General features: G+C 37.3%; 4 protein-coding genes across 5 annotated transcripts; 2 read left to right on the top strand and 2 right to left on the bottom strand.

The window, feature by feature from the left end:
* LOC110416451 (uncharacterized) lies at nt 1–3,134 on the top strand. The gene is made up of 2 exons (XM_021428450.1): nt 1–396; nt 2,648–3,134. The coding sequence occupies exons 1-2, from the start codon at nt 145–147 to the stop codon at nt 2,888–2,890; spliced, it is 495 nt and encodes a 164-aa protein (XP_021284125.1). The 5' UTR covers nt 1–144; the 3' UTR covers nt 2,891–3,134.
* Nucleotides 3,135–3,424: 290 nt separating this feature from the next.
* On the bottom strand, nt 3,425–4,043 carry LOC110425070 (late embryogenesis abundant protein 18-like). The gene is made up of 2 exons (XM_021439861.1): nt 3,879–4,043; nt 3,425–3,758 (listed from the first exon to the last, which is right to left on the bottom strand). Exons 1-2 carry the CDS (start codon nt 3,945–3,947, stop codon nt 3,468–3,470), a joined length of 360 nt encoding a protein of 119 aa, XP_021295536.1. The 5' UTR covers nt 3,948–4,043; the 3' UTR covers nt 3,425–3,467.
* A 751-nt stretch (nt 4,044–4,794) lies between these two features.
* On the top strand, nt 4,795–8,209 carry FDC2 (2Fe-2S ferredoxin-like superfamily protein). Its single transcript, XM_021429897.2, has 6 exons — nt 4,795–5,156; nt 5,361–5,424; nt 5,629–5,717; nt 6,962–7,030; nt 7,743–7,787; nt 8,001–8,209. Exons 1-6 carry the CDS (start codon nt 4,902–4,904, stop codon nt 8,043–8,045), a joined length of 567 nt encoding a protein of 188 aa, XP_021285572.1. The 5' UTR covers nt 4,795–4,901; the 3' UTR covers nt 8,046–8,209.
* A 3,387-nt stretch (nt 8,210–11,596) lies between these two features.
* On the bottom strand, nt 11,597–14,575 carry LOL1 (lsd one like 1). Of its 2 annotated transcripts, none has more exons than XM_021424957.1 (6): nt 14,316–14,575; nt 13,844–13,992; nt 13,145–13,258; nt 12,854–12,967; nt 12,590–12,699; nt 11,597–11,894 (listed from the first exon to the last, which is right to left on the bottom strand). In XM_021424957.1, exons 2-6 carry the CDS (start codon nt 13,902–13,904, stop codon nt 11,856–11,858), a joined length of 438 nt encoding a protein of 145 aa, XP_021280632.1. In that variant the 5' UTR covers nt 13,905–13,992; nt 14,316–14,575; the 3' UTR covers nt 11,597–11,855. The 2 variants fall into 2 exon arrangements, with proteins under 2 accessions (XP_021280632.1, XP_021280638.1); XM_021424963.1 differs by lacking the exon at nt 14,316–14,575 and adding an exon at nt 14,117–14,290.
* Nucleotides 14,576–15,869: the final 1,294 nt, after the last annotated feature.

Genomic DNA, 15,869 nt, shown 5'->3' with positions numbered 1-15,869 from the left:
CTCTCTCTCTCTCTCTCCGTCTTTCGCTTCTTTCTTCTCAACACTTCCAAAACTATAGATTTCCTTTTCCTGCAACATCGATTTACTTAGCCTATTTTCGCTTAGTTCATCGAAGTATCGGTCGAGTAGAATTGATCTTTGATTATGCGATTCTTTAGAAGAATAGCGGGGCTTCTGGGGTTTGTCAGAGACGATGGTCACGAAGTGAAAGACCAAGAGAACGACCATCACAACAGTAATAACAACAACAATAATCAACCGCCCAGCAACCGTCCGCTTTTCCAAGAAACTGGCCTTCCACGAAGGGGATTTAGCGTCCCTGTTCAGGTCGCCATCGATCGTCCCCAGCCTGGCCCTCTGCTCCTCCCCTGCACTTCCGGTGACGGCGGCGTCCAGGTCCATCTCAAATTCTTTCATTTTCTTTATTGGTGTTTTTCTTTCTAAGATGTGGGTTTTTGATGTATTGTTTTAATGGTAAATGTAGTTACGAGTTGACTTCTGGGTAATAAAATTAGGAAGCTTTAAGGTGATTTTATGCATAAGCGATTAATTATTGCTAATCCTTTTTGGCATGGTTAAAGAAGAAAGCAATTTCCGAACCAATTAGTTGGGAATTAAGACAAGATAGCACGAATAACTAAACATATGTAAGAAAGAAGTGACTTTGAATTGCTTAATTTGGTTTTAAAGAGCCTGAGGTTTACTGGGTTTTAAAGATTTACTATAATCATTTTCCTCAGTAAATTGGGTATCCGGAATCTTTGATGTCTTTGAACATCAGACCGATGTTTTAGAGGGCATTATCAGGCAAGATCATGTTCTTCCTGTACAATTACAACAATGTGCTGAATTTGAAGTGGCCTGCATACATGTTTTGTTGCCATTGCTTCCTTTCCGCTAATGCTGCACCTGTTAGATTCGTAGTATTTATGCGATGAACAAAATGCTATCACTGCTTAATCTTAAAACCTAAATCATGTTTTAGTTACATTGTGTAGACCCCACTTTCTTATAATGGCCTGGTCTGAAGTTCATTGATGATGTTACTGCCTTGAATAGAAAACGTCTGCTTCTGTTGGTTAAAATTTCCACTGCTGGTCTTGCAAGTAGTCTATAAAATTTTGAGCTCCCTGGTAGTTTTCTGCCCTAGTTCCTTTGTCCATTTCCGGTGTTATGTGTGTTATGTGTATATTATTTCTTTTTTGAAGTGAATTTTGTAAAGATGCCAGAACTTTTGTTAAAGTTGCTTATTCTAATATTTGTAAGTTTGTGGAAGTCATTCATCGAGGATTGATGGACATGCTATTTTGTTTTTTCCTATTGTCTTTATTGACTGATAATTTCATCAGAAAGTGTACCAAAGTTAATGATTGTATATGATGTTATCTGCAATCTGTGGCATGGACTTGCTGCTGGAACTTTTAGTTAAATCTACTGTCAATGAAATCAAGTGACATGCATGATTGCTGTTGTAAATTATGATGGAATTGAGTTTTAACTGTTAATATAAAGTAAGTAGCAAGAATAATAGTCCTTCTAGGAGGCTATTCTGAGTCAATTATCAAAATTCCTTCACATTATTATTTCTGATGTTCATGGAAAATATGCAGTGAGGAAAAGAATGCTAGGATAGGTTAGATCCAGATGTAATTGATGCTCATTTCAGGAAGATGCATTCCAATGCATGTTAAATTTAGGTTTAATTTATGCATTGCATGTAAATTATTACTTCTTTTTAACTTAAGTTTCTACTATCAATCTTTTAATTTTATCCTTTTTCTTCCTTCTTTTTTTCAGTTAATTAAGGCATAGAGGAAAAGATCTATTCTTGCCCTTCTTTTTTTGAACTGTGCTTAATCTTTCTCCCTCAAATTCCTGTCCTAACATCAGTGGTAGTGGTTCCACCAAATATTACTGTAGCCTGTTTGTTATTTGTCTTGATTTCCTGAAGTTTTAAAATCTTTTTGTTATCAAGTCTGGAAAAGTCTTTTATCTTGAGGTAACTGAATCTACCAAGGCAAAGAAGTCAGTAGCTTTAGTTTTTCTGGAACAGCCTCCCTCCCTATCTCTCTCTCTCTACATAAATCTAACAAGGGTATTTAGTTTCATTTTATGATTGAAGGTGTCAGATTAGTGGTATTTAGTTTCATTTTATGATTTAAGGACTTTGTTGCTTCTGATTGTTTTTGTCTAACCCTTTCACTTTTATGAGTAATCTTCTTATGAAGAAAAAGATATATTATGTACAATTAGTAGTAGTGTTACAAAGCTAACACTACCAGCTTGGAAAACACAAGCAATTGACGATAGATATGAAATCTTAGTCATTCAAACTACAATTTACTGGGCATGACAATAGTTTCATGTTTACATTTACCATTGTTCTCTTTGTCAAATAAATGTCCATGTTGAAGATGCAGTAGCCATTATTGGCATCTTGGTGTTTTACACTAGCTGATAGTTGTATCTCCTACTGTTCGTTTCATTCGTTGGCATGGTCTGAGTTCTTAGCATTACTTTCATCAGTAATCATTTTCTTTCCCTTTTTTTGGTTGTCTCAACCTGCTACGCTACTTCTTTTACATCATGTACCTTCATCAAGCCTGTTTCAAGTAGCTAACACTTTTGTATGGACTTTTCAATTTAGGGTCTGAAATGGTATGCAAAGCGTCTTAGGATGGATGAAGATGGAGATGTAGCAGATGAGTTCCTTGACGAAGTCTTGCCAGAAACATCAAGCGCAGCTAGTGCGGAAAATGAGCAGAAGCCATTCCCAAAGTTCAAAGTGAAGTACACTACGAGACCAGCTAAGGTGAAGACCCAGGTCTTGTCCCATGATGGGAAAATCCAGCAGTGCGTGGAGTACCAAGGAAGACTGCAGTGGGTATGATTGTTGGCATATTTCATTTGTTTGGTCTAATATAGCAAAAAAGCGTGTTACCAATTTAATTCTTTTGAATAGATTTAGATTTTCTCTTTCTTTCTTCTAACTTCTGTATTAATGGTAATAACCTGCATTCACTGTATCAGTATGATGTACAAAAGGCGTTTTTTTTTTTGTTGTGGTTTCTAAGAAGATTTTGGTTCAGAATTTTCAGATTTGGCTGTTCCATCAATGAAGTCATTTTGTATAAGTGGTATGTTGAATGATCTTAATATAGATTTTCTCATGTTTGCCTTTCTTGCATCTTTGATGTTCCTTTAAGTTGGTTGATAAGAGGATTTGTAGAGATTGTCAAATTGTCTGTTTGTCTCTGCATGGATGCGGTTACTCTTGGGCTATAGGCAAAATGAAAAGATAAAGAGGAGTGCTTTGAATTACTATTTCAGCATGGACAAGAACAATCTTAAATAAAAAACACACATTCTTATTACTGCAAACAAAACTAAAAAGAGTAAAGCACACAGGTGGCAAAACCCTCCGTTTTGTGTATAAACTGTCCCATGACAAACCTTATTAACCCATCTTATGGCCATGAGGGGGGGGTTTGTTGCCCTGCAAGAGGATACGTAGGAACATTAGTTCCAGGCACTGGAGCTGCTGTCCCGACAGTCTGGTGTCCATGAGTGCCTGCGACTGGTGGCTCATGGTCGTAGCCATAGCCATGGAGATATTGCGGTAGTTTAGCCCTCAATCTCTCCTCTGCGTGCCTGACCTTATCCTGATGCAACTCCATCTCTGCTCGAGCTTCCTTGGCTTTCTTACGCTCATTAGCCAACCTCTTCTCTCCTTCTGTCCTAGCCGCAGCTTCCTCCGTCTGCTACATTCACCCTTATACTTGTAAACCCATTTTCTTCAACTCCGATATGCATACAAGCAAAAGAAGCAAAAAGAAACTTGAAAGGAAGAAAGAAAGAGAGAAAGAAAGAAGTTTAGCTTTGCCGATGTTCATGTGCTCCTTGGCGCTACCGGCCATGTTGCTAATCTTCTCCTTCACTGACTGCATCTTTCTCAGCTGCTAAACTGTGTAATGATTCCAAAGCAGTCCTCTGTTTTCCTTCACCGATTACAATTGGAACAAAAGGATCTGCATCAACCTTGTATAGTTTTATTACGTCAATATTTCTTTTAATAAAATATGTTATTAATTGCCAAAATTCGGGAGAGTTGCCACGTTTAATGCAATAGCCACACGTCATCCATGCAATGCAGATCATGTCCTCGATTTGCTGCCACGTCGGACAATCTATCGAGCCACCTTCGTACAATCCATGTCTTTTTGTTAAGTTGTAATAAAAAAAAGTAAAACAAATAATAACACACGGCCTTCACATTGCTCTTGCTCTTGTTAATTTTAATGCTACTATTCAACTTAAAAATAATCATAATAAATACAAATATTTTTATTATATTTAAAATTTTCAGATATTTTTATAAACATTTTATCATCATTTCAAATTTTTAATATAAACAACTAATCTATCACATTGGATAAATCACAAAAAAATTTCAAAAATTGATAAAAATAAAAAATATTATCTTATTTTATATTTTAGATTATCAAAATTATTTTTTATTTTTTAAGTAAAATAATTGGATATGCAAAAGAAAAAATATTTCCAATAATCTGAGTCTTCAAATTCAAAAGCGAAAATGAAACTAAATACTTTCTTTTTATAAAAAGAATTCATAAATAAACGAAATTAGCTTTTTATCAATGACCTTTTATTAGTGGTTTCTTCCTTTTGTCTATGTAAAATTTGTTTATAAGAAACAAAAACAAATGAAATTGTTTCGCCTACCAAAATATAAAACCCAATGGACTTGTTAAAATCAAATCGGACGGTGAAAAGTTCTACAAAACATTCCGTACAAACATGAGTAGGATATAAAACCTCTTGCCCTTTATTGTTTTATCCCCTCCAGACCAGTAACTGATTAGATTCTAAAACCGGGATCAATGGACCTTGTGGTTCCCTGCAATTCCTGCACTTCACTCTACCGGCAACCGCCTCTTCACCGGCGACTCTCTTCTCCAAAACGCTGCAGTTTTCCCTTCAATTCCTTGAAATGCCGACGCAGAACAACGTCAGAGCTTCAGACGCCGGTGAGCATTACCAGCCCAGACGGTAACCTTTCTCCTCCAATTCCCACTCATAAAGTCACTGTCCACGACAGAAAACAAGGTGTCGTTCACGAATTTCTTGTTCCAGAGGTACGACTTCCTCTCTGTTCGTTTCCCGATAAAATGCAGAAGATTGACCTATTTTCTGGTTAGAACAATTAATTGCCAATAGTTTAAAAAGTTTTTCGGGCGCGCACATTTTAACTTATTATGCTTACAGTTGATGCTTTAGCTAGCAAAACTTGTTAAATGATTGATTAGACTGAGGTAGGGCATATTTGATTACAATTGCAGGACCAATACATATTACATACGGCTGAATCCCAAAACATTACGCTTCCATTCGCTTGCAGGCACGGTATTGTTCTTTCAAATTTGCAGAAGTTATGTTTTGAAATGTCGCGAACATGTCACATTTCTTGATGATTTGAGTTTTTGGTCATCATTAAGATACTGCAATCGAGTTTATTATTTGGACACTAAGGCTATTTAATTCTTTTGAATGGTAATCTTTGCTTATTGGATGGGATAGGTTTTGATGAATAGTTCCTTTACATGGCAGGTTGCTGTACTAGCTGTGCCGTACGTGTAAAGTCTGGACAAATAAGACAGCCTGAAGCTCTTGGGATATCCACTGAATTGAAAGCAAAGGCATGGATCCATTTGCTTGTTTTGCTTATTATTTGGCATTTGAGTTTCGACTCAAACATTAAGCTCCTATCTCATTGTGTTCTCATCATCTAGTTATCAATTTGACCAAAATATTTGACCATATTATAGGTTTCTATATGAAGTCAGAGCAACTTTAAGAATTCTAGTAATTTAACAAATAGGATAGGAATCAGATAAATAAATAAATGTTGTATAAATGCACTAGGAATGTGAGCATAAATGGAAGAAGATTCATAAGACAGGTTTGATTGTGACTGTATTGTAACGACTCAAGTACAACTATTGGCCCAGTTGCTTTTTGGGCCTAAACCATGTAACCCTCAAAAGTTTAAGCTCAAGTTACCAGTAGTAGTAGACTTGGATTATTATATAGGTCTTAACAATCACATTCACATCAAATGTGGGATGTTGGGTATCACAGTCATGTAGTCCTTGTTTAAATTAAATTAATCAAATGAGTATCTTTGCCCATTTTGGAAGACATGTAACCTTTCTTCGAATTGATGTTGTTAAATTTTTGTTGACAATTTCTGGATGTTATAACTGAATGCATACCAACATATAAATGTTCAGTTGAGGCTTTAATCTTCCTAGTTAGATGTTGAGGTACTTGATCCCTCTTAACAAAAGTTATTTATGTCCTGGTTAACATGTTTCATTTTTAGTTTCTTATTCATCTTGCCAACCAACAATTATGCATCCTAAATGTACCAAATAAAGAGAAAACATCATTACCCTTACTAGCATACATTATCTTAACTGCATGTTCATAAATGTATTGTTCTACCTCATCTAAAACTTCATTCATGACCATTCTATTACCTTACACTATGTTTAATAGGATGGAAAAAAAGTGAGGAAAGAAAAATATGAAGGAGAGAAAGGGCAGTAGTTTATCCTTCTTTGTAATTTGTGTAAAGGACGGAAAATAGAGGGAGAGAAAGATACCAAAGGTAAAATTGCAAATAAAATGATTATCTTCAGTAGAAAGAATGTTTTCCTCCCAATTTGGAAGGATTAGATTTTGAGGGAAGGGAAAGGTGAAAATCCATCCATTTTCCTTCCCCCCTCCGATTTCCCTTCTACCAAATGAAGGAAGAGAAGGGAAGAAACACTATCTTCCTTCCACTACCTTTCCTCCTTTTTACGTCCTATCAAACATAGTGTTAATGTTCGGAGTGAATTGACAATTGATTCTCTTTGTTTCTTATACTTAAATGCAGGGATATGCACTTCTATGTGTTGGTTTTCCATCTTCTGATCTTGAAGTGGAAACACAGGATGAGGATGAGGTAATGTGAAAAATGGCAACAATCCATTATGAATAACAACTGCTCATTGGATGTTTTTTTCTTTTTTCGAAAAGTGATTTTTATTGATCTCCTCACCAATTTGCCATTTCGAGTCTCAAGCTTGACTGCAAAAGACTCTTCATCGCGTAAGAGAGTTGGTGAGGTTGAGGACTTTGTACATTTTCCAACATTTGTCTGCTACTCAAGAGTAGTGGTAGCATTACAAGAACCCAAAGAAACTATCTAAACTACACAAAACAGAGCATTTTTGGTCAATAAAAGGAAAAAGCAGCCTATACAAAAGCATCGCTGCCATAAAACAGAAAGATAACAAGAAGAAACAACCCAAGAAGCCATCAAGAAGGCAGAAAGCACCAAAGAACCCATGTAGGAAAATCAGGCCACAAGCAGAGAAGCCAGCAACTGAAAAATCGAAACTGCATGCAACAACCAAACCAGAGATGATCAACGAAAAAGAACGATGCTGATTGCTGCATACACTAAGCAGTGCTTGTAACTATTATTGCTTTATGCAGTTTATTAATGAAATCCATATTTTGGCTGAGCGCAAAAAAAAAAAAAAAGGAAAGTGCCTTGAATGTTGATTGTGGCATTTGAATGCATCTCCATCTGCATTGCATTATTTGATTTGTAAAAAATAAAAGCAGTGCCAACTATATGGGTCAAAATCTGAAATTACTGGCATGTGCAGGTGTATTGGCTTCAATTTGGACGTTATTTTGCTCGAGGACCAATTGTAAGCTCCGAGCACTAGAACTTCTTGTTACACAGTAATATGCAACTCGTAGTAGTAAAGGAAAAGGATATTGTTAAAATTGAGAAGTTTATCCCAGACAGGAAATAGAAATGAGCTGATGCACAGTTATTTTTCTCTTTCAGGATGTTTTAATATCTAAAACTGTTTAGCTTTTGAAGTTATCTTAGAAGTGTATGTTTTGAACTTTGGCAGGAAAGGGATGACTATGCATTGGAGCTAGCCATGGGTGATGAGTAAGCCACTTAGATTTGCTAAGTGGAAGTGAGCATAACCATGTAAAGCCTGCTGCGGATTCTGTAGTTTCCCATTTTATAGAACTGTGATCATACTCAGTTACATAAATTTACTTTTTCAATGTATACTTCACTGTGCCAATCCAGCATTTTCAGCAGTTCTGTTGCCATACTTCAGTTCCAGTTAAGTATATCTCTGTTTTATTCCATACAAGATTATTATCTGCATATAGGGGGTGTTTCTACACATGCACATACCCTTTGAAATGATTATTGGTCGAATCACGACCTAGCCAGCATCTTCCGAGTGAGCTTCAGCATGAGTAAATAGAAGGGGTGATGAAACTTTTCTGAATAAACCAGGAGTGAGATAATGCCAGAATGTCCAAATGCATGCTGAAGTTTTTGAATTGAAGAGATTCCAATCACTGGGACTCCGATGGAACACAAGGAAGGTAAACCCTCCGTTTTCCCCTCGGAAGCAGCCCCATTGTAAGGTTAATCTTTTAATATCAAGGATTGAATCGCCATACATTAGGAAAATTGCTGAATAAAAATCCCTGAATTGCAAATTCCACCCGCAAAGCACATATTCTCTACAACTGTAACTTTCAAGAGGTAGAGGAAAACAATCCTGTACCGAGGAAAAGAGGTTTCGAAAGGAAAGTTTAGACATTTCGGGGTTTCCACCCGCTTCCTTGGACTCATATCGTAGGTTACAAATTGATAGTGTCATGCTAGAGAGTTAGCCTGACATGATCCGGCTTAGTAGGTAGCAGAGATTTACTGTTACATAGAGTAAAATCCAGTCTCTACTATCCTCTTATTCGGAGCTGATATGTCATGTTATGGTGGAGTACTGTCCCTGCTTCAAAGTTTGTTGTCTCCGAGTTCGTACCTGGTTCTACTTTGCCTCACCCAGCTGCCACCATAAAGCTTGAAGGTCCTTCGTATATATGCTACTTTAGTCTGCAAATTACTTACTCCTGCATGCATTTTCTGTGAGTATAAATCTCATCTTAAAAGTTGAGTCTCTCTTTTGAGTTGGTCTGTGACTGTGATGGTATTGTTAGAACACAAGATAGCAAAAAGATACAAAGAACAATGCAATGATTCCAAGTGCATTTTAACCTTAAACCCTAAAATTCTAAAAATAAATCTAATTTACAATTTAATTAATTATATGAATCAAGTGTCGAATGTCAAGTATTATCTTAAATCTTAAAAAATAAAAATAAATATAGAAGCACATGTCCGATTTAGATCAGTTTGGCAAAACATGTGAGAGGACTAAAATTCAAACAAAAGGTGGTTAGTGTCCCACCCTTATTATATATGGAAGTTTTTGCAGAAAAGATTTCGTCAATTATACTCTTATTCCCGAAGCTTTTCTATGCCTGGGACTGACTTTATTACATGTAGCACACTCGATAGGCCACAGAAAGAGTTAAATTCATGCGTATGTTGGCTTTAGTTCCCGATCACTTTCTGGCTCCTGCTGTATATATTTGTCCATGTGTACGAGGAGATAGAATTCATAAAGAACCACCTGATATAGAAGTTTGCGTTATGTGCTTTCTGACCATACATCATTGGAGAGATTCATTTTGATTTTGAGGCGACGGCCAACTGATGGAAATCAACAGGAATGAGAGGAGTTGCCTCAAACGATAGGATGCGACGTCGGGTGAACTTGGATAGATATCTTAGGTTGAGGATCCTATCCTTCTGTACCAGAAACGGAACAGACCCAGACAGTGAGTGAAGTGAAGTATTGAAACGGAATACGTTGACGCTACACAAACAGTTACTTTCAGTTATTGTCTACAGGGGCGACTTGTCTCAAGGCGTAACCCTTGTTTCACATCAAGCGTCAGCCTTTTCAGAGTGCAAACAGTTCACTTTCTGGTAAGCTAGCGCCAATTATCTTACGAGCAGGAAAGTTTAGGTTATTGAACCCTCGTTTTTGAGGCCCCACATAAGGAAATATAGGCTTATGTAGACCTCACCACTGGCATTGGTCTCAAGGCATCATTTCTTGGTACAAAGATGTGGTCCGTAGACCCAAAATTTAGGCGCTTTGCTTCCTGCAGATAACATACGCTTTGGCCACAGATGGTGTGGTCTCAACTTTATTTGTCAGAGAATATACCCCCTGGATATTATAGTTTAATGAATAACATCCGAAAATGACATCAGATTAGCGCAAGAAACTTATCAGGGTGTTCTGAGAACTTACAAATTGGCATGGCAAAAGCAGCAAAATTCATTAGATCAGCAAATCGTTTTTAGATATATGTAATGTCTGCTAGAATTAAACAATATTACGAAGGAATTCATCATAATCTCTCAAAATAAAGATTACCAGACAAGAAGAATTAAAGGAGTTTTTCAGTGTTCGGGTCCAGTAGATTGTATTTTGTGCTCACCGACAGCTTAAGGTCGACTAGGCAAGTCTAGACCAAATGCTAGAACTATTTTTGATAGTCTGCACTGGAAATCCGATTTTCATTAAAGAATCTAGTGTTTGATGTATAATATGACCAATCATCCTGATTAGAGGACTGAAAAGAACTGATTAGAGAGGCTGATTTCGGCTCATCCTGCTTCTCCTTAGAATTCTTTCATCTTTAACTTTCACTGAAGTTGTACAGAATCTAGATTTTTCGTATAACCTCAGAAAAACCAACATTTTTCTTGTAGACTTTTCTCTAAAGGCAAACACCTACATAGTTGGTAGTTTAGAATAGCTTGCACAATTCTCTCTCGGCAGCAAATGTTTTCCTGTTTCTTCTAGATGAATGAAATTTCAATTATTCAAGAAAAGAACAAATTATTGGACACAGAAGAGGTCCACCTGGCTACTCATTTACGGAGGACTATCACCACTCTATTGAAAAGATGTGTTTGTTGGGGGTCGGAGGACTAGACGTGGACAATGCCAGGGGGAAGGGGGGAGTTGAATCCTTGATCCTGAGACTGTTGGATGGGTAACAACCTAGACCATGCTGAGTTAAATATGGTTGAAACTTGAAAGAATCCAGGATCATTTTAAGCAGTTGAGATATAACTTAGTATCGGTTTGATAACAATGAGTCTGACTCTGATTTCATCTCACAATTGTAATATTCAAATAATGGGTTCTGATACCTCCTTTCCTTTGAGTTAAACAGGCTGAATCAAGCAATTTCTGGAAAATTCCTCAACTTGTTCTTCTCTTTTTAACCTTTCGAAAAGTTTTACCAGATTATAACCAGGCCTATCCGTCTTTTCATCTAGAGATTCTTTATGAACTGGATGGTTTGAACTCTTGAGAGGTTATTAGTTGATGTCATCACACATCATCTACCATGTAATCAACTAGATTCCCTGGAAATCTGCACCTCAGCATTTGCTACGAAAAATCTATTTGGTCCCCTATGTAAGTTTCTTGGGTCGACATATGTGGTATCCTGAGTGACTCTGAAACAATGGTTTGAACTTAGACTATTGACAATTAGGAAGCAGAAAAAAGTATCAGAAATTAACTTTGCGCCGTGTATTTAATGCCACTCATAAGGCAAAGTAAAAGAAAACCAAGTTTATCTTATTGGAGGATAACTCAGAGTCTTTCTGATGGAAACACTTATCATACATCCAACCAGCTGCCAAAACTGCTTATTCATAAATACGTCACGCAGGGAAAAATAACTCTATACATTTGAGGAGGGGATTTCCTCTATTTCGCTGAGAGTGCAACCGTGAGGATATTGTAATGTTGCAAAACCGAAGTTGTCGCTTCTACGTAATCAACTTGGGTGCAAAAATAAAATCTTTAGTTGTTGAACTTCTGTTCAGTGGCACTTGCTGAGGCCTGCATCATTCAATGGCACAACAGTGAACCACATTGCAAAGCAGATGAAAACAAAAATAGTAATAAGACCATCTCTTAAAGAGGAAGGAAACAGTTTTTGCAATGTGCGTAAGACACTGAAACATGGGTTGTTAACTAGCTAAAACTATTGCAATGCAGCAGATGTTTCAATGGTTTTTCAGTTTTCCTGTGGCTCTCTTCTAGGTGTTCTTGGTGACCTACATAATGGTTGTAAATCCAATTTTCAAATTGATAAAAAAGGACATACTACGAATTAGCTCTGCATAATCATCAAGTTGAGAACAGGCCAAACGGTAAGAAAAACAAGAATATTCAGGGGATAGAAAAAAGAATGTACACACACACAAATCAGACCAACCAACACACTTCTTAATCTTATAGGAGCTATCTTATCTGCTTCCTTGTACTTCATTAACTGCTGCATTGGTTTCAGTGTGCAGCATATTTATGAAATTAGAGCAAAAACCTTGCAAGCAAATTTTTTCATTGCACTTGGCTTTCATTTTTATTTTTCCATTCATTTTCCACAGTGATGGTATCCTACGTAGGTTTGCAAAACGAACAAAATTGAACTCTGTATTCTCTGAATTTGTACATGGAGGCTGCTAAGAAGTGGATGAGTCCTAAGGTTATTAAACAGTTATTGAGTGAGAGAAAAAATATATTATACTGACCCCAACTGATGTCACAAAATTGCAAACTGCACATTTTACAGATCGTGCTCCATACTGGTACATTAGTAGCATCCTGCAGTTCCCACAATTTACATGTGCCACCTGATTTGCTGTCAGAAGTGAACGAACATTTGAAGCTTAGACGGAAAAGTAGTAACTTAATTTACGAGGTTTTCAATCTTAATTATGGTTGAGAAAAGCTTTTGTTGAAGTTATGAAACATCATAAGTTTATTAAGTTAAAAAGGAACCACATCATGCATACCTTCCAATGCCAGATTGACGGTGTGACAGCATGAACATTGAACACTTGTGGCCCCTCGGATGTACATTAATAAGGTATGGCAGCCTCCACAAACCAACTGGGCCATTTCTGTGCCTGTTTGGAGTTTTGACTTACAATTTAGGCATAGCCCTTCCCCAGTTTTTTTCATTTAACAAAGATTGAAACAAACTTAAAACAGAAGGAAGATTCAGACGATGTGATGTTTCAGGGTTACATGATAAGATTAAAAAGTTATGAAATAAATAGTACTATAAATAGCAGATGATGTACCAGGAGGCGGCACAGCTGTTACTGCATTGCAAACAGCACAACACACAGAGTTTGCTCCAACTGGATAGAGTAATAGGTTTCTACATCCAGAGCACACAAGCTGGCTCTGAGCACCTGATGACATAGATTTTGGCCACTAGATCAGTGAAAATAGAAAGATGGAACCACAGTAACTTTTGCTGGTGCAGAAAGTTAGATTCACAGCATATCCTGTCTTTGACCAGTTTGTTGATGAGGCCAAGCCTGTTAGAATCCAACCTAGAGTTTGAAACTAGACTTCTAATGTTGGTATTTACGTCCCTAGCCTGCTGTCTTAATGCACAAGCCATGTCCTTGCAACACAAATATCAGAAAAAGAAAGGGAGACGGGGGTAAAAAAGAATGAAGCAGACACTATGAACTCTTATTTGTTCTAGATTTGATATTCCTAATTTTTATCAAAACGAAGTATATACTGCTTGGATTCATTTTTGCTTTCTCTTTTCCTGTATGTAGTTACAGTGAGACTTAACTCTTCTGTGCAGGATAGAAAGGATAATGAAAAAAATATATATAATCTGACTGCATTTGTACTATCACTTGGCAGTTGCAGCAGACCAAAGTTTCTTAAGAAGGCCCTTCCCTTTGTCTCAGCAACAAAACAGTAAATAGAATTCACATTTTTCAAGATAAATCTGTTTGCAGAACAGAATAAGATACCATTGGCAGGAGGAGTGTATGGCGCTGGAGGTGTTGGATATGGAGCAAGAGGAACTGGCATTGTAAAATCAGACAGAGGTAAACTTTCCTTTCCTGGATCCTAACACTTCACTACCTCAAAAACAGAGAGCACCGATGTTTCTCCCATTCTAACCATGTCGACAAGAAGAAAACAAAATAACAACACTTAGAAACAGCATAAATATAGCAACTTTGATGAATTCAGAAAGTGCTAAGAGTGAAAAACAGAATGGACTTTAATTAAATTCATACCAGTAAACTGCTAGAGAGAAGGGAAATGATGGGGAAAGGAGTGTAAAAGAGTTGCATAACTAACAAGATACTTAATTCCCAATTTGGAAACCTTTTTATAGAATTATACAAGATGGTGTAAATGGATATATGAAAAAGAAGAAGAAGAAGCTTGAGGACACTTACAAACAATGAAACTGAAGTGGGGCAAAACACATACCTGTTCAGTTTGCAGTCTGCAGATGAAGTGGAGAGAGAGAGAGAGAGAGAGAGAGGATTAAGTTAAGAACGGACAAAGATAGAGAGAAAGCTGTTGTTAAGAAAAGATTATCTTGGTTACTATGTTCCTTATCAGGTTCATCTTAGAGAGCAAATGTCAACTGAAAGCTTTCATTTTCACCTTATCAAAGGAGAGAAAAAAAAAAAGAAATATCTTTCATTTTCTTATTTTGGTGAAATTACGAAGCTGTTGTAAAAGGGGATCTTTATTGTTTTCCTTTTGAGTTCAGTTTGGTGAAGAAAAAATGCTATTGTAATATGAACTTTCACTTTGTCCTTATCTTACTCGTTTTAATCCCGCATGTACATGTACCGGTAGTAGTAATTGATTGGCTTGGTCATGGTCATAGGTGGTTTGGTTAACGCCCTTTGCTCTTGGTGGCACATCATGATCAACTTTGGGGCAGACACTCCGGGCCCCACACCCCCTCTCGATGTTGCTTTGCTTTTTTTTGTGTAAAACATTGGCTGCACGTGAGCGTTGCAATCAGCCACACGCTCCTTTCCCATGGGAGAGATGGAGGGCTCACCAGCCAGCCACATCACACAGCAAAAGGCAATCAGGACCGTCTGTCAAATTAGTATGATATTGGCAAAACCCGGAACCTTTTGGTGGTGGTCCTGTTCCCCGTGCTCTGTTACGGCCGAGCCTTGGAGAGTGACTGTGACAGAACCGTGCGATTTGGTGTGTGTGCATTTTCTTTCTTCATGTTCAGCTACATGCAATTACTTCCCTCTCCAGACGTTGGCTGGTTTTTGGTCGGATTCATCTATTTGTGGACCTCTGATCAAGACCTAAACCCTGCGTCAGAACCATCTCTTCTAAATCTCTGCGATGCCCTTTTTTGGTAGCTTTGTACATGGATGCAGTTAGATATGCGCTAAGTCAAATCATCATCATCATTATCATCAAAAACATACATGACAAAAGGAAAAGAGATTGGCACAAGTCGTGAAAACGAGGCAATACAATCCCTAACATCTCAGCCATGTGTACCGGAAACAGAAAGCCACAATCCTGCTGATACATCATCCTCTGGGTGTTTAGGAAGTTTAAGGCTACACTTGGGCTCTACTCTCTACTGCTACATCCTTCATTATTTTGTTCTTACATTGCATTTGCATCTCCTGTTACTGTTTTGGAGCGCCAATAGACCATCTGAAGGCTACTCTTAAACCAGCTTCCGCAAGCTCATTTTTGCTAGATGTCCACTTCCTATAGCTTTTAAGGTTGTGGTTTAAAGCCTGCTAATCATCTAAACCGGCTCAACGACTCAAGTACTCATGGCTGTAAGTTCATTTTCTTCTTTTTTGTAGAGCCCATAATGTTTCCTTGCTACAAAGGGAAATGGAAATCTGGGGTAGAGCCTTTTTGTTCAACGGCATGAGATTAGCTGATTTTGATACTATTTTTAAGAATTCTTGACTGCAGGTAAAGAATTATGATATTTCAATTTGTATGTGACGTAGTTGTAATTATTAAGATTTGTAAAAA

This window comes from Theobroma umbraticum, unplaced genomic scaffold (assembly GCF_002168275.2).
Source record: "Theobroma umbraticum cultivar Fairchild unplaced genomic scaffold, ASM216827v3 scaffold_30.0, whole genome shotgun sequence".
NCBI classification, from domain to species: domain Eukaryota; kingdom Viridiplantae; phylum Streptophyta; class Magnoliopsida; order Malvales; family Malvaceae; genus Theobroma; species Theobroma umbraticum.
This window is presented reverse-complemented; position numbering and strand designations above follow the sequence as displayed.

Bases quoted from the DNA above. Each gene is read 5' to 3' on its own strand.
- LOC110416451 (XM_021428450.1), top strand. From the start codon at position 145: ATGCGATTCTTTAGAAGAATAGCGGGGCTTCTGGGGTTTGTCAGAGAC. The intron at 397-2,647 runs GTCCATCTCAAA...TTTTCAATTTAG, and splicing joins CCGGTGACGGCGGCGTCCAG to GGTCTGAAATGGTATGCAAA.
- LOC110425070 (XM_021439861.1), bottom strand. From the start codon at position 3,947: ATGCAGTCAGTGAAGGAGAAGATTAGCAACATGGCCGGTAGCGCCAAG. The intron at 3,759-3,878 runs GCTAAACTTCTT...TGAATGTAGCAG, and splicing joins AGCACATGAACATCGGCAAA to ACGGAGGAAGCTGCGGCTAG.
- FDC2 (XM_021429897.2), top strand. From the start codon at position 4,902: ATGGACCTTGTGGTTCCCTGCAATTCCTGCACTTCACTCTACCGGCAA. The intron at 5,157-5,360 runs GTACGACTTCCT...TTACAATTGCAG, and splicing joins ACGAATTTCTTGTTCCAGAG to GACCAATACATATTACATAC. The intron at 7,031-7,742 runs GTAATGTGAAAA...TGGCATGTGCAG, and splicing joins AAACACAGGATGAGGATGAG to GTGTATTGGCTTCAATTTGG.
- LOL1 (XM_021424957.1), bottom strand. From the start codon at position 13,904: ATGCCAGTTCCTCTTGCTCCATATCCAACACCTCCAGCGCCATACACT. The intron at 12,700-12,853 runs GTATGCATGATG...CACTTCTGACAG, and splicing joins CGTCAATCTGGCATTGGAAG to CAAATCAGGTGGCACATGTA. The intron at 11,895-12,589 runs GTCAGTATAATA...TGAATGATGCAG, and splicing joins ATTTTGTGACATCAGTTGGG to GCCTCAGCAAGTGCCACTGA.